The sequence below is a fragment of the Halichoeres trimaculatus genome, unplaced genomic scaffold (genome assembly GCF_033239565.1).
Source record: "Halichoeres trimaculatus isolate MK-OKI-2021-1 unplaced genomic scaffold, fHalTri1.1 fHalTri1_scaffold_14, whole genome shotgun sequence".
Taxonomy (NCBI): domain Eukaryota; kingdom Metazoa; phylum Chordata; class Actinopteri; order Labriformes; family Labridae; genus Halichoeres; species Halichoeres trimaculatus.
Window position 1 is genome coordinate 32479469 of NW_027437192.1, and position 21306 is coordinate 32500774.

General features: G+C 41.3%; 1 protein-coding gene across 5 annotated transcripts; it reads right to left on the reverse strand.

Moving 5' to 3' along the window:
• Nucleotides 1–415: 415 nt before the first annotated feature.
• LOC141803440 (homeobox-containing protein 1) lies at nucleotides 416–19274 on the reverse strand. Of its 5 annotated transcripts, none has more exons than XM_074687463.1 (11): nucleotides 19057–19274; nucleotides 17542–17653; nucleotides 15634–16057; nucleotides 15256–15341; nucleotides 12916–13026; nucleotides 11343–11567; nucleotides 10904–11060; nucleotides 8745–8827; nucleotides 5995–6090; nucleotides 5714–5832; nucleotides 416–2281 (listed from the first exon to the last, which is right to left on the reverse strand). In XM_074687463.1, the coding sequence occupies exons 2-11, from the start codon at nucleotides 17621–17623 to the stop codon at nucleotides 2144–2146; spliced, it is 1521 nt and encodes a 506-aa protein (XP_074543564.1). In that variant the 5' UTR covers nucleotides 17624–17653; nucleotides 19057–19274; the 3' UTR covers nucleotides 416–2143. The 5 variants fall into 5 exon arrangements, with proteins under 5 accessions (XP_074543564.1, XP_074543563.1, XP_074543565.1 ...); XM_074687462.1 differs by having other exon boundaries at nucleotides 17542–17656; XM_074687464.1 differs by lacking the exon at nucleotides 19057–19274 and having other exon boundaries at nucleotides 5714–5829; nucleotides 17542–17836.
• Nucleotides 19275–21306: the final 2032 nt, after the last annotated feature.

Here is a 21306-nt window from a genome sequence, read left to right on the forward strand (position 1 = left end):
TGGTAAAAACAATGTGTGGGGATTGTATAGCCTTAGTGTTGGTTAAAATTAAGGTTTATTTAAAAAAAAATTGTATATATATATATATATATGTAAACCTATTACATGAACAAAAACAATGTTTTAGCAAAAAAATAGTTTGTTTCAGGTGTCTGGGGTCGCCAAAAACTTGTGATGTAAAAATGGGGTCACAGCCAAAAAAGGTTGAGAACCACTGCTTTAAACAGAGAGCTGGACCAGCTACCCCTGACTCAAGATCTAACATTTCTTGTAGCTTTCCCTGTGAGCTGTGATCTTGCTGTTGGACCATAACTTCAAAGGCAAACACATTTGTAAAGTGGTAAAAATAATACCACAGCTCACAGCTCCAAACCTGAAAACCTGAGAAATGAGCAGACAGAGATCAGAGTGGTTGTTTACAGTTTTAATTGTTCTTTCAATGTGAGATAAAAGCAGAGAGAGAGGAGCAGTTGAGTCAGAAACAGCGTGCAGCTCTGGGGTTCTGCACAGTGAGCTCTCTGAGGTGAGTACACATTAACAATGCAGGGCAGACCCCCTCGTCATTAATGCTACATAACACTGTCAGTATAATAAACAGTCACAAGGAGGACCACTGTCAGCTTATACACATTCAGGACTGAAGAGTTATTCTGAGGTAAGCTAGAGTTGGCTAGTGTTGATCTGAGCAAATAAACATCTATGTACTGGATATCATCTCTAGTGTTGTGACTGCGGCGTCCTGTTCCTGGAAGCAGGTTACTCTGCAGCTCATCTCTACCTTGGCATAGCTTTGGCATTAGGAGGTAAGATGATAGCACCCGTTGAGGATGCCGTTTGAGAACAAGTCCTTGTTCATTTCATGAACACTTAGGGAGCAGCTCCCGTGGCCTTAGGCCGGTAAATACAAGGGGGACTAAGGAATGCAGAGTTTAAGTCAGCTATCTATACTTCAAGTTTGACAAATAACAGTTTATACATGGCAATGTAGATGAGGGAAGCGCCCAGAAACATGTATATTCTCTGGGTTATGTACATGTCTAATGCAGGTACAGTCTATACGTCCCCTTTTTTCTTAAAGTGAGATCCACTTTGAAGTGCAGCGTTGCAGTCTTCACCGTACATGAGCATAAGCTTTAGCTTATTCCAACGGAAGAGAAGGTGCTTGCATCATGTCTGCCACACACACACACACACACACACACTTGGATCACATTGGCTTTAGCGTTCTTCCAAACGTTGAAAACAAACAGTTTGTAACTATTCTAGCTTCACTAGCTGAGGTGATGAGGGTTCAGACAGACACTGAAATGGATGGACTACAAAAACGATTGGACAGCAGCGATCGCAGCGATCAGTATAACAAATAACGGAGGCAGAGAGAGGATGTGTCGTCCTAGGCTTGTTCTGCTAATATAAAAAGGTATAAATAACAAATCCCGTTTTGGTTGAACACAGTTTAGAGGATAAGGATCAAGATGAGGAAAAACGCAGGATGTGAACAGAACTGGTCCGTGTCTTTATCCGTCATGTTTAGATTACCTGAGATTCCAGTTGTCCCTCAGGGCTCTACCGTATCTTTACTCGACAGCGTTCTCCGATTGCCCGACTGATTGGATCAAACAGCTGATTGAGGTTAGAGTCTTACCCACGTGATGGAGTCAAAGCTTTTAAAGCAAGCAGAGGGAATTTTTTTCACTAAATCCCAGACCCTTGGTACCACACATCCTAACACCTGACCTGCAGGCTCTGCACATTCACACCACCACAGTTCATCTGAAAAGCTCTCTGAGAAAAGGCTAAAAGAAGGCGAGTAGCAACGAAAGAAAAGGCTTAGCTTAAATGGGTGAGGTATCCTTTATACTGTTCTCCCCCTAAGAAATATAGGCTTTATAGCATCTTAGAATGCACTATATATTGATTTATAGATACTGAATATTGCTGTTAATATGAGCAGGATTACTGTTGATAAATACAGTTGCCTCCTCCCATCAGAGGCACCTCATCAAGCATTAGCACCCTCCTCCCTTTTGATTTCTGGTGCTTCAGGCACCTCAGGCCCTACGTGGGTTACGGAGGAGACACTTACTTTTCTGTTTCAAATGATTAAATTCAACTATGAGGATTCAAACACATCCAGCTTTGGTCACTCTTCGTCCACAGTCTCCCTTTTTGCATCCTCCTCTTTGTGATCCATGACCTGAGGGGGGCTCAGAGGGGCTGCAACCTCTGAGGCAACCAGTGTGGAGGGGTCCTGTTGGTCCACAATCTTCAGAGAGGATTCCTGAGGAAGAGGGGGGACGTACACGTTAACAGATTATATTTATAAAAGGTGTTTAAGCATCAGCCTGGGGGCTCTAATTTCATGGCGCAGCACAGGGGGCGCAAGCCTGGCGCACCCTGCGCAGTGCTAATCCCGTGCAGCGCACCGCTTGACAATTTGGTAGACCGTCTGTGCAGAGATGGGTGTGACTGCCCGCCAGGGGGAGTTGATGGCACACCAGGGGGAGGTGTCAGCAGATTCATGTTGGCGCAGTGACAATTTCGTGCCAAAAAAAGTGCACTGAAAGCTCGCCAGCTCCAACCTGGTCTATCCTCGGAGCAAAGCTGAGTGCACCCCACACAGCTGTAATTTGGTGACAGGCACACGTGCGCTCATGTCAACAAGCCTGAGAGGCAGGTTTCCAGAGTGTCAGACATATTTTAATACAATAAACAATCACAGCAATCACAATTTAATGTAACTGTCTGAACCAGCATATACATTTGTATCTATATTAACTGTCCCATCACATCTGATGTCAGATTAAAGCCGTTTGTCATAATGGAAAGTTAACCTGACGGCAGCTGGAAGTTTGATGCACATCTTACAATTAAACAATAAACAGCCTTAACATCTGATACTGAGTATATATCTGGTTCTCTCATTTCATTTAATTCAAAGAAAAGAGGGAGAGAAAAGACGAAGAAAAAAGAGACTAAATAAATGTGTGTCACTCAGGATTTACCAATGATTTCTCATATTTCTCTGTTTTAGTCTTTATTTTTAACGTGATCTAAAAAGATGGAGTACATTATTGTAAGGAGGATGAGGTGGACACACTGGGAGGGTATACAGTATATCACCAAAGGTTCTGCTATTTGGCGATGACAAACCAGGAGTGCAGGTGGATCAAAAGTATTCTGAATGGATAAGCCAGCTGTGTAACTGTCTCTTCATTTTGTACTCCTATTAATGACAAAGGAACAGATTAAATCTGTCCCGGGAGCTGGCCCACACGGTGACTCGCTTCGTGTCCTCCGATGCGCCCCGCTGTCCATTCTCCTGCTGCAAGGACAGCAGCTCTGACCTTCTCTGTTATCGGGTCTTTCCAGCATACCTTCCACGGTGCTGGGGATCACTCAGACCATTTAGACGCTGCGCCTCGGCCGCAGCGCATTTAAAGGCGAGGAGAGGCGCTCATTTGATTGGTAAAAAACAGCGCTCAGCTGTGTTAAACCCACTCACGGCTTTTCTCCTCCCTCTCTGCGTGGACACACACCTCTGCGCTCCTCTGCACCTTGAGTGCACCTCTCTTGGCACTGCAGGAAACTTGCAAAGTGCGCTGGTCACGCCCTGTCCGCACGGCAAAGGCCGGCGCAGGGCAGGTGTGCCTGCACTTGTGCCTGGTCTACAAAATTAGAGCCCTGAGTGTTGAAAAGAGTGTTTCATGCTGGTAGTGAAACATTTATAGACTATTTGTACTCAGTCTTCAAACAGTCCCATACTTGGTTCTTTCTAATCTGTGATGGATTGAGTTTATAATTAATAGACTGTTCAAATAAAAAACATAAAGGGAACACAATCATCACAATGTAACTCAGAGTAAATCACATTTCTGGGATATCAACCTGTCCAATGAGGGAGGGACACTGATTGCTGAAACAGGAGATACAGTGGCAACTTTAAGATATGTACTAAACAAAGACAAGGACTCCAAGGCGCCAGGGACGGACGGTTTGGATCTTATCAGGTTTTTTTTGGCGGTCATAGTTTTTGGTTTGGTTCAGTGTGGTGTACAGTGTTGCTGTTTTTAGCACTCCAGAATACCATATCCCAATAATCCACAGGTAACGTTTTTCTTTTGATCAACCACCTCATGCAAAACCTGAAAGAATGGATGCCATCTTGCAAGGCTTGAAGTGAGATCTTCATAAGAACTGCTCTCCCTGGTGGCTGGCTGCAGTATAAGTTAAAAAAAAAAAAAAAACTATCTCCCCAGTCATTCCAGATGGGCTGTGGTCAAACTTAAAAAAATTACCTTGTCGAAATGTTTCTCACATCTGATTGTTGTGGTTATTTGAAGATATTATTTGGCTGTCTTGTATCAATCTTTTGAAAAGTTTTGTTTTCATTAGTTACAAGAGGCTAAAAACAAGGCTTTACGTCACATTTAACAATGATTGACATCTACTGTTCTTGTGTATTTTCTTCAGAGATTGTAAAATATGTCAGGAGGTTGAGTCAAGAAGAGATTGGACTCTCCAAAGAAAAAAAATAATTATTATTTTTGTCACCTGGCTCCACTCAGATTCTCTCTGAGTTCCTCATAACCTCTGGTTAGACTCTGGCTGCCAATGGCTGTGCCTGTGAGGGGGTATTTTGGCTTCAAAACTGTAAAATGGTAAATGGTGAAGCCACGCTGTCCACTCTGTATACATGTGTCTCACACTACTGTGAGCACACAGTAGTGTGAGACAGGTCCATGGACTGATGAAACCAAACTGGAACTCTTTGGACAGTGGTAAAACAGTGATATGACCATCCCCATGGTCAGGTGTGGAGGTGGGTCATAGATGATGTGGGGCTTTTTTTTCTGATCTTGATTGTTTACTGGCATCATGGGTTCCCAGAAATACTGGACCATCTTAAAGAGGAATGTGATGCCTTCTTCTGCCAGATTAAACCCTGGTGTTTATTCAACTTTCGAGTGAGAGAATAACCCCAAGTAAACCTCCATGATGCCGGGTAAACGGCAAAATCAGAAAAACAGCCCCACATCACATCATAGGACAGGGTGATTAACTAAAAACTAATCAAAACCGACATCCAGACCTCCTAACCAACGTAAAACAGTGTGTCAGTCATTTCTCCATCCCTGTTGTACTGATCTCTACTAATACACCATCCCCTCAAAATACACGACTGGTTGTGTAGTTACACGACAGCAGCTAGGTGTCACAAAGTGTGAAGGCTGCCAGAAAAACTGAAGGAGAAGAAGAAGCCACAACATGACATGATGCACTGAATATTTCTGGTTATAACCGCTTGTTTTAGACTGACTGAAAGACAGTGTTTCACTCTTTCAGGGACTTTTTGAAAAGCTAAACATTCTGGGGATTAAACTTTGGATTAACGTACGGCTTTACACACTGTTCGAGTGTCCCCACTGCCTGCTGTAAGCAGCCAAATGTTTCTGCTCCAGCACAGTCCCCACTGGTTCCTGATTTAGACTCCATTTAGCAAACTTGTTATTGCTTGTAATGGATTTACCCATCTCAAAACACAACATGATACTACAGTTGACACTGAAAAAGACTTTTTAGCACAGCTCCAGCTGACAGTTACATGTTTATTCATGTCTGTTTGTACCTTGAAGAAGTTTACTTCTTGAAATACTCTGAACACAAATTTTAGATATGTTTGATTGTTGTCCTGGCTGAAAAGTTGACCCACCTGCTCTGGAAATCGATGGTTCACCTGATCAGCAAACTCCTGCATCTCTGCCTCCTCTCCGTTAGAATGGCAGCTAGGACTTGGCACCTCGATCCCATGGCTTTCCAAAATGGCAGCTTCTGTTTGTGCGAGGACAAAAAAGTGAACTCCAGATGAAGAAAGAGCCTCTGTCTGTGATTCCACGTCATGTCACAGTATACAGGAAACTATGTACAGCAGCCTGTGGGGAAATCTTTAAGATGGGAACACAGGGAATGATGTGAGCCAGCTCTGGTACTCACCAATATTTGCTCTTCTTTTCATCTCCTTCCGACGGTTCGCAAACCAGTTGTAAACCTTCAACGCTGTCACACGCTCAAACTCAGACAGCTTACAACCTACACAACAAAACACATCTCGGTCATCTGGAGAAGTGATGGTGCATTAAACAGAAGAAACAACAAGGGTCAGAGGAGGAGACACTTTTGGTTATACTGGGATTGATTAAAACATACTAGAAGTTCAGGGATGAACAGAAAACATTAAGTGTTTCAGTAAAGATTTTTTGACTGATGTTTTGTTGAGACTAATCGAATGAGTAGTGAAGTTAATTTTCAGAACAAGATTTTTTTTCATTGTAACATACAAAATGATCATAAAGTAAAGTGAAACTTTACTTGCTGTAAAACCTAACATTTACCATGCTGTAATATGAAACAATTTATGTTGAACGTGACAAGTTTTAGACACTTGTGACAGGTCCCCATGAATTTCAAAATCCTTCTTACACAGGTCCAAACAGCATGCAAGAGTTAATGTCTCTCTGCATCACAGAGCAGCCAACACCTGCTCTACACACTGCATGCTGTAAACCATCTACCTCTATCATTAACATTAGTTCATTTTGCAGGGACAGTGTGAAGTCATTAACCTGTGAGGAGTTGGCCATTCGCAAATGTGAATCGTTAAAGCTATGGTCTACAATTTGGAAGCTTTGTACATCTTAATAATACCGTTTCTATGGCTGTAATGGTCCTATGGTCCAATCTACACAATATAAAGACCAAAAAGAACTAAAAATATCCATTCAGTATATCCGCTGCAAAGCTGCATACTAGCTGGCCAATCTGAACTGCGCATGGCATGCGCAGTTCAGATTGGTACGTGAGTCAATCCAATCTGTCTCCCTTGCTTCGCACCGTCATGCCCATGGTCCCACCTCGTCCTTCCCCACTACCCCTCTCACGTCAGCTAGCTGCTCAGCTACCGAAGCGTCATGGAGCCAGAGAAGACCGAAACCAGGAAACTGTTACTGTTACCTTTCTCTAATTTTCTCACTAGTGGCCATGGATCCAACACAATCACAAACATTTCTCCCCCACACCACAGTGCCTCACCACCACCAAAAGTGCCTCGTTGTATCCACAAAAGAAATAAGTGTGACCTTACCGGCTGTCCGTTCAGCTCTTGGATTTTGGTACACACACAGCTCAGTAGATAGCTTGATGAGGAACCCGAACTGATCTGACCTGCTCACATTTACCGCCTCCTTTCCTCCTGCTTGATTCAACACAGCTGAGCAATTAACGTGCACACGAACCAGCTGACAGGATGGGCGCGCTCACCGCAACAGTTACACATAGGGCTAAACACAAACTAATTAGCTTAAACTGTCAATACTACTACTCCCACTGTAGCCGAACGCATGCCGAACTACTTAAAACCCCACCGAGACCGCTCAAGGGTGGATACAGGTGCCTACCAGCTCTGGTGAGTGCTTCCTTAAAAACCACAGAAATCTTAGAGTTTGGTTGTGTGTCCTGCGCATCACGGGGAAACCGAGGCTGCGCTTCACGGATCAGCTGGCAAACAGCTGTTCGCTGCAACAGGTAATGACTTTGTTTACCAGTGGGAGATGTCAGCTGAATAACTCTGGTTAGTCTGTGCCTGTACTGGCTAATGACTGAACGCTGCTGGTCGGAACGGGTCGACTCTGTCAATAGATTGTAGCATAAGTTAGCCACACATCTTTAGCATTGTAAACTGAGCTGGTGAAGACACACTGGGAAAGGTAAAGCCCCGCCCACAGTCGGTTCTGCTCTGATCAGCTGGCAGTGGCAACGCCAGACCTGCTTCCCCAGCTAATTCATGGATTTGATCGCGCCGGTCCAATTGAAAAAGCTACCACTGTGAGTTACAAGGAGGATGACTGTCTTGTTTTGTAAATTTTCTCCCGTTCGGCTTGCTCTTTCGGAGGGGGCATGTTGTTGGGAGGCGAAGAAGGGCGATACTAGCTGGGGGGCGGGATCTTGGAACACGGAGGGGAGAGGTTAGTGAGGCTGCGGTTTTCAAATGCGTCTCATCAGCCAAACTGGGTTTCAGATCGTAGACCATAGCTTTAAGTGGGAAATAAAATATGGTTAACAGGTGGTCACTGGTTCTGTATCCCATAACTACATGCTAACCATAATTCATCCAGCTGCTACTAACTTAAGATACAAACATACTAGGTCATAGCCACATTGTTTACCAATGTAATGCTAACATAGGCTAAGAGTTTTAGCTACACTGTCTCAAATATGATGCTAACACAAGCTTAAATTTTAGCCACATTGTGTACCAATGTAATGCTAACAGAAGCTAACAGTTTTATTCACCCCATGGTCTGTGGTGTTAAGAAGCAGGAGCTTAACTCCTTGAACTTTTTTCTGTGGATCGATTTGACTAGATGTAACATCTGCCTCTGGTTTTGCTCATGTTAGCGAACGTTAACTGCCTCCAAGGGTTGGAATCAATCAGAATCAAGCATCTTACACAGCAAGATGACCAGTAAGCTGGGTGATAAATCATAGGAACATTTCACAAGGAGATGAATATATAGTTATAACAAGAAAAGTTTCACATGATAATGTAGAAATGTTCTAAGAATCAACCTTTTGTGTTCTTACACGATACAGATTTTCTTTTCTTCATGGTGTGTTAAAATAAGCAACAGGCTTTCAGTTTAAAAAAGACTGTCTGTGTACAATGATGAGGGTGGGAGAGAGGTCACCTGGTTTCTGAATGACTGAGTTACAGGCGTTGGCAATCTCCTCTCGCTTTGCTTCATCTGGGTACTGGTTCTCAATGAAGAAGCTGGAAAAGACAAAAAGTGGCTCAACACGAGATCACAGCACTAGTCACATCACTGATAGTTCTGCCTTTTTTACATTTTTCAACAAGAACATTATTTGTTCCCATGGGACTCATAAAATATATTTATTTTCTGTCTTCTTCTTCAGCAAAAAATGGACATCGAGTACAATGAGTTTCAAATGTAGAAGGCAAACATCACACTATCCTTTATCTCTTTCCTTCAGAAACATTACTCACTCTGCTCTACATTCTTTACAGGCCTCCATAGATGAAAAATCATTATTATTTATAAAAGCAGAGAAAGATCGATTCCTCTCATCCCTGTCTTCCTCTCACCCTGAGAGCTTTCTCTCTCTCTCTCTCTCACACACACACACACACACACACACACACACACACACACACACACACACACACACACACACACACACACACACACAGAGAAACATCATTTTCACCTCTACTGTACTGTCCTTGGGTTTAAACTGGCTCATAAGGATCAGCACTGCAGCAGAATTGCGTAATCTGGGGGCCCTGCTGGTGAGTGTATTGTCTGAGGGCCTGTGCGGTCTTATTACTGACTGAACGCTACACTTACAGCAGGACTGTACTCTAATACACAAATCAATTTCCCACAGAGGGAAGGACTGGACAAGAATATCTACTCCTCTTTTCTGAAACCTTCAGAGTTACTGACACCAATGTCTGGAAAGAAATACATAAACATACATGCAGACTTTTTCATTCTGATAGAAGATCTCAGGTCAACTGTTCACATTTGACGTGATCTATTCCGATCTAGTGTTTACATGTGCCACAACATTTTATCAGGACAAGCTTTTTACAGACATGTGACACACGCAGATCTATGAAAACATCACGTTGTAATCCAAAAGAGAGGTCAATCATCTATGTAGCAGAGGAGTTGGGACTGTTTTTTAATTCAAGCAACAGCTTGATGCTAACGCATTCTTTCTGGAAGCACTGGCAAGAAAAAGAGGGCCTTTTTGTTGATGCTCTGCAATGTTTGCAGGTTCTGCCCAGTGTTTCCAACTCCACAGCACAGAAAGTCGCTATTGGCTTTCCTAGAAGTCCCGAAAAGTCATTGCCAAATTGGCATAATAGCAAGCAATTTAGAGCTGAAACGATTCCTCGAATGATTCGAGGAACTCGATTACAAAAAATACTCGAGTAATTTTCTCCACCTCGAGGAATCGTTAAATTTTAAAAAAGATCAAAGAGTGGTATTTCAAATAGAGCTGAGGCCATATTAAGAGAGTTTTCAGACCCCTCAAGCTACCTCTTATAGCAACTAGCAACAAATCTAGCTTCTTTTCTGGAGTTTGGAGACTAATGGGTCATTCTACCAAATAGGTGCCATTTGGGTCCGCAACATTTGATGAGATGTCCAAGGCACAAAAAATGTGTCAAAGTGTGTTTACAAATTTTGGAGCAACCAAAGCAAGTGCTCTTATTGACATGCTGTATCAGAAAATTCTATTTCTTAAAGAGAAAAATTTTCACTTAAAAAAAATTACTGCTCTTTAACAAAACAAAAATGTATTTTATCCAATTACTCGATTAATCGATGGGATTTTCAGAAGAATACTCGAATACTAAAATATTTGACAGCTGCAGCCCTAAAGCAATTTGCATGTAACTGTCATGGATGCCGTAGGAAAGAGAATTAACATTGTTGGGGGGACAGAATGTATGTAAAAAATCATGTTAATATGTAATATGAGCATATTCTGGTTTTTAAAAAAGGGTTTTTAGTGTTGACATGGCCGTGTGCAAGTGGGTTATTGCTAATATTCTGAATATGAAAGGGTTAATGACTGTATGGAAACGTAGTCTGTGATACAAGAAAGAATTAAGGCAGCTTTGAAGGCACAAAAGGGGCCCCAACCCTGGTACGAGCAAGCAGGAACAAATAAAGTGGCCAGTAAGTGTGTAAGCATCTAATCTACCAAAAAGGTATATCAGTTTGATATTTTCATTAAAACAAAAAAAAACTGCTTGGATGTCTCAGAGCTGGATCTCTGGTTGTTTTGGTCCATGCGTCAACTTGCTTACCTCTCCATGATTGATTGGCACTCCTTCCTCCAGGTAAACCTGCTTCCTCTACGCAGCCTCAGAGGGCCCCCCACCACCCCTGCTCTGTCCCCAGTCATGATCCCTGTCCGCCAGTCAGGCTCCTCCTTCACCAGAGAGCGCATTGATAAGGTGGCGCCTGGGAAAGAGAAGATGCACACCAATGTATTGTTTTGTCCCAAGATGAGAAAAGACTTTTCATCACGACATGAACAAACATTTTTAGAAAGTAAGAGGATGGAAAGTTATCTCAAAATTAACCACATTAAAATGTCATGAAGTCACTTCTTTCTACGCTCACATCCCTGTGTTTTGTTTGTCAAAATGTACACCATGCTAATTAAGTTGCTTTTGGGCTAATAGCTTTCAGTGGATGTGACTCCTGTAGCTGCTGCAGCCCCGGCAGGACAGGCACAGTTACCTGGCTGAGCCTGGGCGGCTGCGGCAGCGGCAGTGTACCATGGCAGCAAGTGCATCAGCAGTTCTCTCTGCCTGCTCCACACAGGGTTGGGGTTGAGGTTGGTGTTGGGGTTAGGGAGGATGTTGGGTAGACTGCCGCTTGCCCCCGCTACCGGCCCGTCTCTGTCCCCTCCCCTGGCCCTGGGCATGGAAGTCACGCTGTGCTGGCTTTCACTCCACCTCAGCCCTTCAGGTGGGACAAAACCAATGGTCAGGCAGGCCACAGCCAGGATCAGATTACAGACACCAGTTTAGTCTGATGGAGGTTTAAATAACACACTCCTGTGGACCTGCCGCGCAGTTTTCATTACCAACCGATTAACTTTCCAATCGAAACAGCACGGCTAATTTTTCTGTTTTTGATGGGCAGGTCAAAAGGAGCCTTGGTCAGAAGCAAAGCATTGTGGCCAGTGAGGAAATTAGTCTTTGTTAGTATCACTGTTAAAGCCACGGAGGAATGAAAACCAGCACCAGGGTCACTTCAGCACCAGAGCTGCTAATGAGCTAAAGCCAAGCTTGTGGGGATGGAAAAAGAAATTTCAGATGAAGGGAGAGTCAGCAGAGTCAGCAGAGTCAGCGCATGGTCACAGTCTGTATTATACACAGAAGTAGTCTCTGTGATGTCACCCATCTGTTTCCAATACAGGGATTTGAAGCCTGTATCATTGTCAGAAGCCATACTGGAAAGTCTGGACTCAACCTAGCTGCTGTTGAGGAAGACTGAGGTAAAGAGGCGGTTACATGAAGCCGTTCCACTGATAGGGAAAACTCATGAACTTAACATCTCCTACACTGCTGAGTTATATAAAAAAACACCTCTAATTACACTAATCTTGTTTTTACTTGTTTGTCATGTTTAAAGAGGTCTTCCCAGTGACAGTGTCCCTGAATCCTCGAAGAGGTCCACATGAATCCAAGCTGATACTGTAGCCCGAACCGATAAACCACATCTTTCCAGAGGGGACATTTGAGTTTCAAGTTCCAAACCAGAGCCTTAAAACTATTGATCAGCCTCTCCTCTGGCAGGTTTACTTTTATTATTTGTCTTGTTTCATGTCCTTCCTTGACCTCACAGCTCTCGAGGACCAGGGTGGAGCGAGCATGAGGAGTTAGAGGTGTGAGGGTCACCATGCAGGAAAATGAAGGTACAGAGGAAGTCAGATGAAGGGGGAAGGTTGGCAAGCAATGGGTCACATTCGTAAGAGGTATCTTTAATATCTGAATGCCTTATTTATCATTATCCTGAGATTAAACCCTAGGGGTACTCAGCCTGTAAACTCAAAACAAATTCATGTATCAGTCTTCCATTGTCCCTGTTTTGTCCCATGATGATCTGAGCCATAGAGACATTTCCCTTACCTGCATAGCCTTGCTGAGCCACAGGCCAGACTCTCTGTGCCGAAGAGGAAACCAGACTTTGTAGATGATTAAAAATGAAAAGAAGGACCTGACTGTGGAAAGCTGGACTGAGCTTCCTTCTGTCTCGCTTGTCTGACTAACTCCAGATGCTGTTATCCCATCTTCTGTGAACTCACCTGGGTTATTTCTTTCCAGCAGGTACCAGCGGTAGAACGCTCTACGTTTGGAGTCACTCATCTCCAGGCCTTGCTGCAGTAGCCACTGGGAGATGTAACTCTGGCTGATTCCTGCGGACCAGAGACCAGGTGTGTTACCTTAACACTTTAAAGATGTGGATTTATTCACTTCTGTGCCAGGAGCTGCTGTAACAGCAGGACGGGCTGTGAGCCAGCTCTGAAAAACTCCTGATAATGAAGTCAGTGAGTTATCAATACTTTATTTCAGGTCAAAGAAATCCATCCCAGGACAGGAAGGATACAGTTACTAAACAGAACAGGCTTCTTTTTCTAAGTTCACTATGCACTGCAAAAAATGGATCAAATATTTTTTTCAATAACAGTTTTTGTATTTATCAAGCTTTTTTTGTTCATGTTGTTGTTTGATTTTTAAGATTTCCAATAAGAGGAGAAAAGCCAAAATTGGCTGGCCCTAGCTAGTGTGAAGTACGAATAAAACTTCTATTTCCCATGAGCACTTGCACCCACTGTTGTGAGGAAATGACTTTTAACAAGGAGTGTTAGTTTAAAAGCAGATCTTCTTTTTTAACTCTACTTTTCTTTGTTCAAGCCAACTTTCCCAGGATGAAAACCTATGAGGTAATTTTTTATTTCTATTTACGTAGAGCTGTGCTTTGAAATGTGACAACAATCAAACACTGTCAGTTTGTATATAGTTTAGTAGCTGTCTATATTTAGCTCAGCTGGCAGCCTGGTGCTCTGAGACATGTCTGTAACATGTAACGTTAGTGAATCCTGGTTCTGTCCTGCCAGTCATCTACCAATCAGAGCTAATGTAACCTCACTCTTCATTTTGTTGATAGACTCTCAAGTTTGAACAGACCACTGCAGAATAACTGCTGAATGTGGGTTGGAATCAACATTAGCAAAGAGAGTTCAGCTCTAGTTTTAGCTTTCAGCTTGTGCTCTACCACTCTCCTGTTTCTCTTTCTTCTGCTCTTCTGTCCTTTTTCTGTCTGACAGTTTGGCTCCAGTGTCCACCATCACTACAAAATTAATCACAGAAATCGTTTTCAGCAGAGAAAAAAAGATTTGCGTTTCCTCTACTAAACTTTGTCAGCCGGCTTGGTGTTGTCATAGAGGCTTAGACGTGCAGTGAATCTGGTACTGGATGACCTGAACAGGAAACTGAGATATAGCATATAGAAATCACCTACTTTGGCACTGATGAACTCATTATTAGCCGTGGATAACGATCAGGCCAGAATCTAGAAGGAAAAAATTGCAGTTCTTTTATATGTCCAATTTTTGCTATCACCAGACCTTGGGAAAAAGCTGAATGATGATGTCCACAGTCTATATTCGGAGCCATATTTTCCTAAAAATGCACATTACATGTGAGTCAGATGTCTGAAGAAAAACACGTTGCCCTCTGCTGGGGAAAATTGGTAATTTTTTTTCCCAACCCTGCCTGTAAGACTAGATTGAAGGATTAAAATTTCTTGCACGGCAGACACTGGAGCTGGACTGACAAAAAGAAAAATGAGGTCAGTGCAGAAGAAAGCTAAACTGGAGAGTGATAGAGCTAAAGGCTTTATCACAGGTTAATCTATTTGTGATAATGTTGACTCCAACCCACAGTCAGCAGTTATTCTGCAGTGGTCTCTATAAACTTGAGAGTCTATCAATAAAATGAAGAGTAAGGTTACGTTAACTCTGCTTGGTGAGGTTGGAGTTGGTAGATGAGCTCTGGTAGGACAGAACCAGGATTTAGTTACGTTACACGTTACAGACACGTCTCAGAGCACCAGGCTGTCAGTAGAGCTAAATATAGGTGGCTACTAAACTGCAGTAAAAACTGAGTTTGCAAAGTTTGATTATTGTCACGTTTCAAACAACTCATAAAAATCTTACCTTGTTGCTTGGCATCTTAGAGAAAGTTGTCTTGTACAAAGAAAAGTAGTGTTTAAAAGAGGATCTGCGTTAAAACAAATGCTGCCTTGGCAAGAGTCATGTCTTTACGAGAGTGGGTGAAGATGCTCATGGGAAATGGAGTCTTTGTCTTTAAAACCCACTACCAATTCAAGTCAAAGGTGTCGCTGCAATTACATCTTCATGACAAAAATCAGACTTGACCACAGACACTGATAAACCAAGTCTAAAAATGACCAATTTTGGCACTGATGATCTCATTTTAAATCATGGATGATAATCAGGAAGATATGTAAGAGTGAGACTAGTCAATGATTCTTACGGTGTCTTTAATAGACTTCTTTCAAGGAAAACTAAATCAGAAATCATCAGCTGTGTAAGATTACACATACAGATCAGTACCAGTACCTGTCACTTGTCCCACGATCGCCTGAGAGATCCTCCGATTGTTTAGAAAAGTTTTGATCTCCTCTTTAACCAGGTTGCTGTCTCTCCTATAAAAGCAGCAGAAACTCATTATGGCATTACTACCATTACACCACAGTTTAAACATCAGCCTTTGCTCTGTCTGAACATATTCACTGGTGCTTCTCTTACTCAGCCATCCCCAAATACCTGACCTGAATTAACTCCTCTAAAATTCTGAAGCAGAAGCCTGCACCTCTGGGGATGGGAGCTGTCATTATCTGATGTTATAATAGTCTCTCTTTGTCTCCACCACTTTTTCTCTCTCATCCAGCTCTGACATAACTCTACTCTCAACCATCCTCTTTGTACCGTGCTCACCTCATGTACTCCTCCACCTTCTCCTCCAGGTCCCACTCCTCCTCACCCATCATGTCGTAAGTGAACTGCCGCTGAACCACCACAGCAGGAGGGTAGAGGGGTGGAGGTGAAGCCTCGTAGCTGTTGCTGGGGGAGAGAGCGGCGCCGTCCAGGCCGGAGGTCTGTGTGGTCGCTGAGGCTAGGGAGAGTGAGGAGGAGGAGGATGAGGATGAGGATGGTGCTGGAGCGGCTGTGGTGGCGTTGTTGTTGGATGGGGCAGAGTGAGAGTCAGAGTGGGGCCGGTGGTCTGGGTCCAGCCTCTCCAGGGACTCCAGTGCGTGGATGATCTGAGGTTTGGTCATGCCGGAGAGACGCAGTCGCTGCAGGAGGTCGATCTGTTCGATGGTGTAGCGTGGCTCCACCTCACCGCACTCCATCCTGGCATCTGGAGAAAAAACACAGTCAACTCTGCACCTGAGACTCACATCTTCTATGTCATGAACGAATATTCCACCACTGTAGCCCTATTAATACACCAAAAGTCTGCATCTCTAAACTGATCTCTCAACAAATAAACAGAAACACAAGGTGTGACTTCACAACGTGTGTACAAACTACTGCTATATTTGTCTTTAGTCACGTTGTCAGAACCTCTAGACAAACCAAAAAATGATTAGATGATTATAAATAGATGAAAAAAGCTGAGTTCAAAGACTTCATTTCCATTGTTAGGATTCATTTATCTTAAATACAACACTTCAAATTAAGATTTTAGTGATGCCAATACAAAATAACACTTGGAAAAAACAGAAGACCTGTTTGAGGAGCTGGTATAAGAAGAAAAAAAGACTGCATTCTCCTCTGAAGAACCCTTGGGTCATTGAAAAGTTTGGCATCCTTTCAAACGCTTGGCAGAGACACTTGGGGCTAACCTTGCTCCATTTGTCCGGGGTGGAATTAAAGGAAGATCACCCCGGCATACATAACCTGACATCAGGTCCACTCTGCTTGATCATGTCTATACCATCATGTGGTTATAACATTATGAATGTGCAGCGTCAATGAATGCAGATCATAGTGTGGAAAAATAAATCCAGAAGCCAAAACATTTAAACATGACCTGGTGAAAACCTCAAAATGCCAATACACATGGTCATAAGTCCGGTCTAAGGATGCACCAGTCCAATCCTGATGTCAGGTTTCGGTCCGATACTGACTCAAAAAGACAGATTGGATAGCTGTGACAAAGTGAACTACAGCAGCTCAGCAGATTTGAGGTATTTCACAACTTTTTTTGCCAACAACTCTGATGGAAACTTGGAATATGTGCAAGTTCAGTTCCTCACTTATCTACAGCTGAGGTTTATAATAAACTGTGATTCCTCTCAGTATTGGAGATTTACTCACCACACATTTACACATTTATAATCCCATTAAATTAAAATATAGTTAGTTTAAGTATATCTATTTCACTTTGGTTTACAAAGTTATAAAATTCAAAAGTTACCAAAACATATTATTCAGTCAAAAAGATAAACAAATACTGGTATAAGACCAGTTTCAAAGCACAGCGCTTGAAAAGTTTGTTCAGTGTATCCCTACTCCTATCCAAATGAGCCACTTCCCTTCCAAAAATATGCTACTTTGTACGTTTTAAAGAATCAAATGGGAGCTAAAGCTCTACCAGAAAGACTTGACAATTTCTGAATTGCCTCAAGTCTGTTACTGTCACATCCCTTTAATGATGAAGCAGGAGAAAATAAACTTAAAAGGATTTACTTGATGTGTTAACAGGACAGGCTGGCACAAACCAGGGCCATCTTTATCTGCAAACTTAACTTCACAAGGCTACAAAACTAACACTTCAAGCATAGCAGAGAGCAGCCTTTGGTTCACAGAGAAAGTTTAAGGGTGCTCCGGCCGTCATACCTGGTGGAGGGGGTGACACCGACAGGCGCCCCGGGAGTGGTTCAGAGCGAGGGGTCGCAGCGGGGACACACCACTGTCGCATGGCTCAGCGGAGTGCAGCTCGGCCGGACCTCTTCTGAGTCACACAGGAGAGTTACCGCAGTATGTTGAGGTTAAGCTGCCTTCAAAAGCATGCTGACAAATACACAACAGCTGGCTTGGTACAGTGCTATGTGGCTAAGCTAACACCGTCAACTATGGCTGGTTACCCTGAACACCAGCCTCACATCAGGAGCTGCTGGTTTCCTTCTGTAGAGCTAACTGTGAGGAGCGATGTGGGAGCGGAAGTACAGCTATTAAAGACTCAATATAAAATCCTGTTATGACAATCAACTCATTTAATCCAATTATCAAAGATGAACGGTTACATTGTAACAGAAACGTACGTAATCATCCACAATTTCTAGTGAAATTAGCGAAAAAATAGTCATAACAAGAAGAAACGACAACTTGTCTAACTACTGCTTGTACTACTCAAAGTTGTTATACATCAACTCTTACACACTTCTGTATAAGTATAAATACTAAGTGTCCGTCTCCCTACGTTTTTTAGAATAGCAATCACTGTATTTATATAGCAATATATATTACAAGAAGAGAAGCAGTCATGCTGTGATTAAACAGGTTTACTTTTAAAAAAATTACTAAATAAATAAATAAATAAAGAAAAAATCCTTAAGGGAAGTAAAAAAAAATACATAAAAAGGTTTTGGAGAGAATTACATAATGTAAGGTAAAAAAAAAAGGCTTTCAAGAATGTGAAAAAATGAGATAATAATAATAATAATAATAATAATAATAATAATAATAATAATAATAATAGTCATCATCTTTGATAAATGGGTTAATGGGACCAATAATTAGGTAAGCTAAGGAAGAAATTAATAGTTGGAATAATAATAAAATAATATATCAAAATCAATTCAATCTATAAAATAAATACACTTGTGAGGGCAAAGTTAAAAAAAAAGGAAGTCTGAAGAATTGAGATTTACGATATTTCATAAATGTAACTTATTATCTAAAATTTAAGTATATCATCTAAGTCTTTCTTAATCAACAGCAAAAACAAACAAACAAACAAAAAAAGTAAAAAGCTGAAGGCGCAAATAGAGTTGAAATGGGCTCTTTTTTTCATACCTTTATTTTGAAAAACACCGGAAGCATTTAAACCGAGAATGTCAAACTCGACACTGTCTGACTCCGCTTGGCTAACAACTTATCCAAAGCTAAACACAAGTTAAAGGGTTAAATTGACAGTAAGTTAAAGTCGCTTGTGCGCTCAAAGCCTCTGTGGTTATCCGTGACAAACATTCAAATACTAAATATTCATATTTCCGATACTGGTCGACGAGCTGAGGAGCAGTCCGGTGCTAAATTATTAGCTGCTATGATAGCTAATTTAGCCTCCAGCTAACATCAGATAGTCCCGCCGCAGAACACCTCCCTCTTTCCTCCCTCTTTCCTCCCTCTTACCTCCCGTGGCCGTGTAAAAGAATCACCAGAGATGCTTGTTGTCCACCCAGCTCTTAAGAAATAAAGTAAAACCTTGAAACCGAGCTGTCAGTGAAGTATCCAGCAGAAGGTGTATGATGTGGGCTCATATATTTCCGCTATGCAGTAGGGAAATGCGAGTGTATGCAAATGTTGGGAGTTAGTGTCAGGCTCGGCTCTGTTTATGACCCCACTCCCCAGTAACACTGTCAGCAGGATTGAACATTAAAATCCAAGTTACACTAGACACACCGAGGAATCAGTGCTATATTTAGACACATCTGTTTAACAGAATCAAAGTTATATTTCATGAATTTAAGCATTTCATTATAAGACCAGAATACAGTGTGGTGTTTATTAGGCTGTTAAACAGCTGTACTAACACTTATTTCTACTTCTTTTAATTACTATATCTGTTGTGCTTTGCAAATAAAATTATTGTGATTATTTTTTACTATTAGCGAAACACATATGTCAAGTTAATCATATGTAGTAATGACTATAATTATGTAAAAGAAATCATAAAACATCCGTCTTAGTGTCTTGCTAAATCAAACGCTGTATTAAAAGTGAACATAATAGCTCTTGTTTTTATTTGTAATAGGCCTATGGTTGACCTTAAAAGCAAGAGACATTCTAAAACCAGTCAGATTAAGATCAAGGTTATAAATAAAAAGGACCAGTTTATCTAGATAACATGAATTGATTTTGCCCTCAGAGCCTCCTCTGTAATCATACTAGCCTACTTGTAATGTTTTTTTTATTTTTTTTTTTTAGATGATGCTGTGGGTTTTTTGTTTGTTTTTTTTTCATTTATTCATTTTATTTTTTTGTTTTTGTGTACTGTAAAAAATGTATTTCTTTAAGTATAAAACTATGGTTACTTCAGCTTAACTAACTTAATTTTACTGGTAATCTACACTTAAGTGGTATTTGTCCAATAAGTTAACTAACTTAACAGCCATTGATTCATATTTGAATGATCTTACTTTATCCCTCCTTTTTCCAACCTGTAACTTAGTTGAAAGTGTTAATTGCAGTTAGGGCTGAGTGTAACTCTTCTTAGTACAACAAAATACAATTGAAAAAAAAAAAAACAAACACAAGTGTTTGGTGTGGGACAATGAGAGGTAGTGTAGCTGCTCTTCACAATAGCAGCCAGGTCAAATTAGTTAGTAAGTAAACATCACAACAACATAAGATAGACAACTTTAAGATTGTTATGATAGAATAGCAAAAACAAGTTAGAAAATACTGCATATTATTAGTCTCTGAAGATTTTTTTTTCTGAGTGCAAATATCACAACAAACCAAGAGTGATTTACATCTTATTTTTTCTTTATTTTTTGCTCATGCAGACAACCCTGTACTTATATGTTCAATAACTTACCTCTGTGTCACAAAGATATTTTATAATAGGGCCTATACATTTTTTAAAACATGCTTTTACACATGTAGACCCTGATATGTCGTTACAGACGGGTGAAACATGATAGCTTTTATTTCAACAGTAGAGACATATTCCACTTTTACAGTTAGTTTTGAAATACTATATTACAGTCACACCTTGCAGTCCTGTAGATTTGTAAGGAAAAAAAAACCTCAAAGCAGATTCTGAAGTGACAAAATGAACAAGAAATGTCTCATTGAAGCTGTATTATTTTGTGGCAACACTTTGAAACCCTTGTGCATTTTATTGCAGTGTGTTTTTGGGTGTATATGAAAACAAATCTAAGGTGATGGTGATGTTCACATCAGATTAATCAAGCCATGATATATTTTATTACATTTTAGGAAGTCACACTATACAAAAGACTTCTGTAACCCTTTAAAACCATTCTTTAACCTGCAAAGTACTGAAACTTGAATTTTTCAACCAACAATAATAGATGGTATCAGGTCCAAAGGAAAAACAGGTGAGGGTTTCAGATTAAATCTGGATCCAGTCTTTATATGTTTGAGAGCTGAAACTCATGACGAGAGTCAATATCGAAAACTCCAGCTGAAAGAAAGATAGACTTTTGATCATTTGGGTCAATAAATGTTAGACTATCTTTAAACTAAAGATAAAAGCTGTTCTTAAACAACATGAATCTGAAGCTGATACTCCCTCAAGGTTAGAACAAATTGATTTTTCATGTTGTTTATGATTGATCACATCCTTAAAAATATTAATTTCTCCAATGAACGCTTAAATTTGGTGTTTTCTTTCAAGTTTCCTGGACTTCTAAC

Bases quoted from the DNA above. Each gene is read 5' to 3' on its own strand.
- LOC141803440 (XM_074687463.1), bottom strand. From the start codon at position 17,623: ATGCGACAGTGGTGTGTCCCCGCTGCGACCCCTCGCTCTGAACCACTC. The intron at 15,342-15,633 runs GTGAGCACGGTA...CTGCTTTTATAG, and splicing joins AAGGTGGAGGAGTACATGAG to GAGAGACAGCAACCTGGTTA. The intron at 2,282-5,713 runs GTGGGTCAACTT...CCTCTTCCTCAG, and splicing joins ACCATCGATTTCCAGAGCAG to GAATCCTCTCTGAAGATTGT.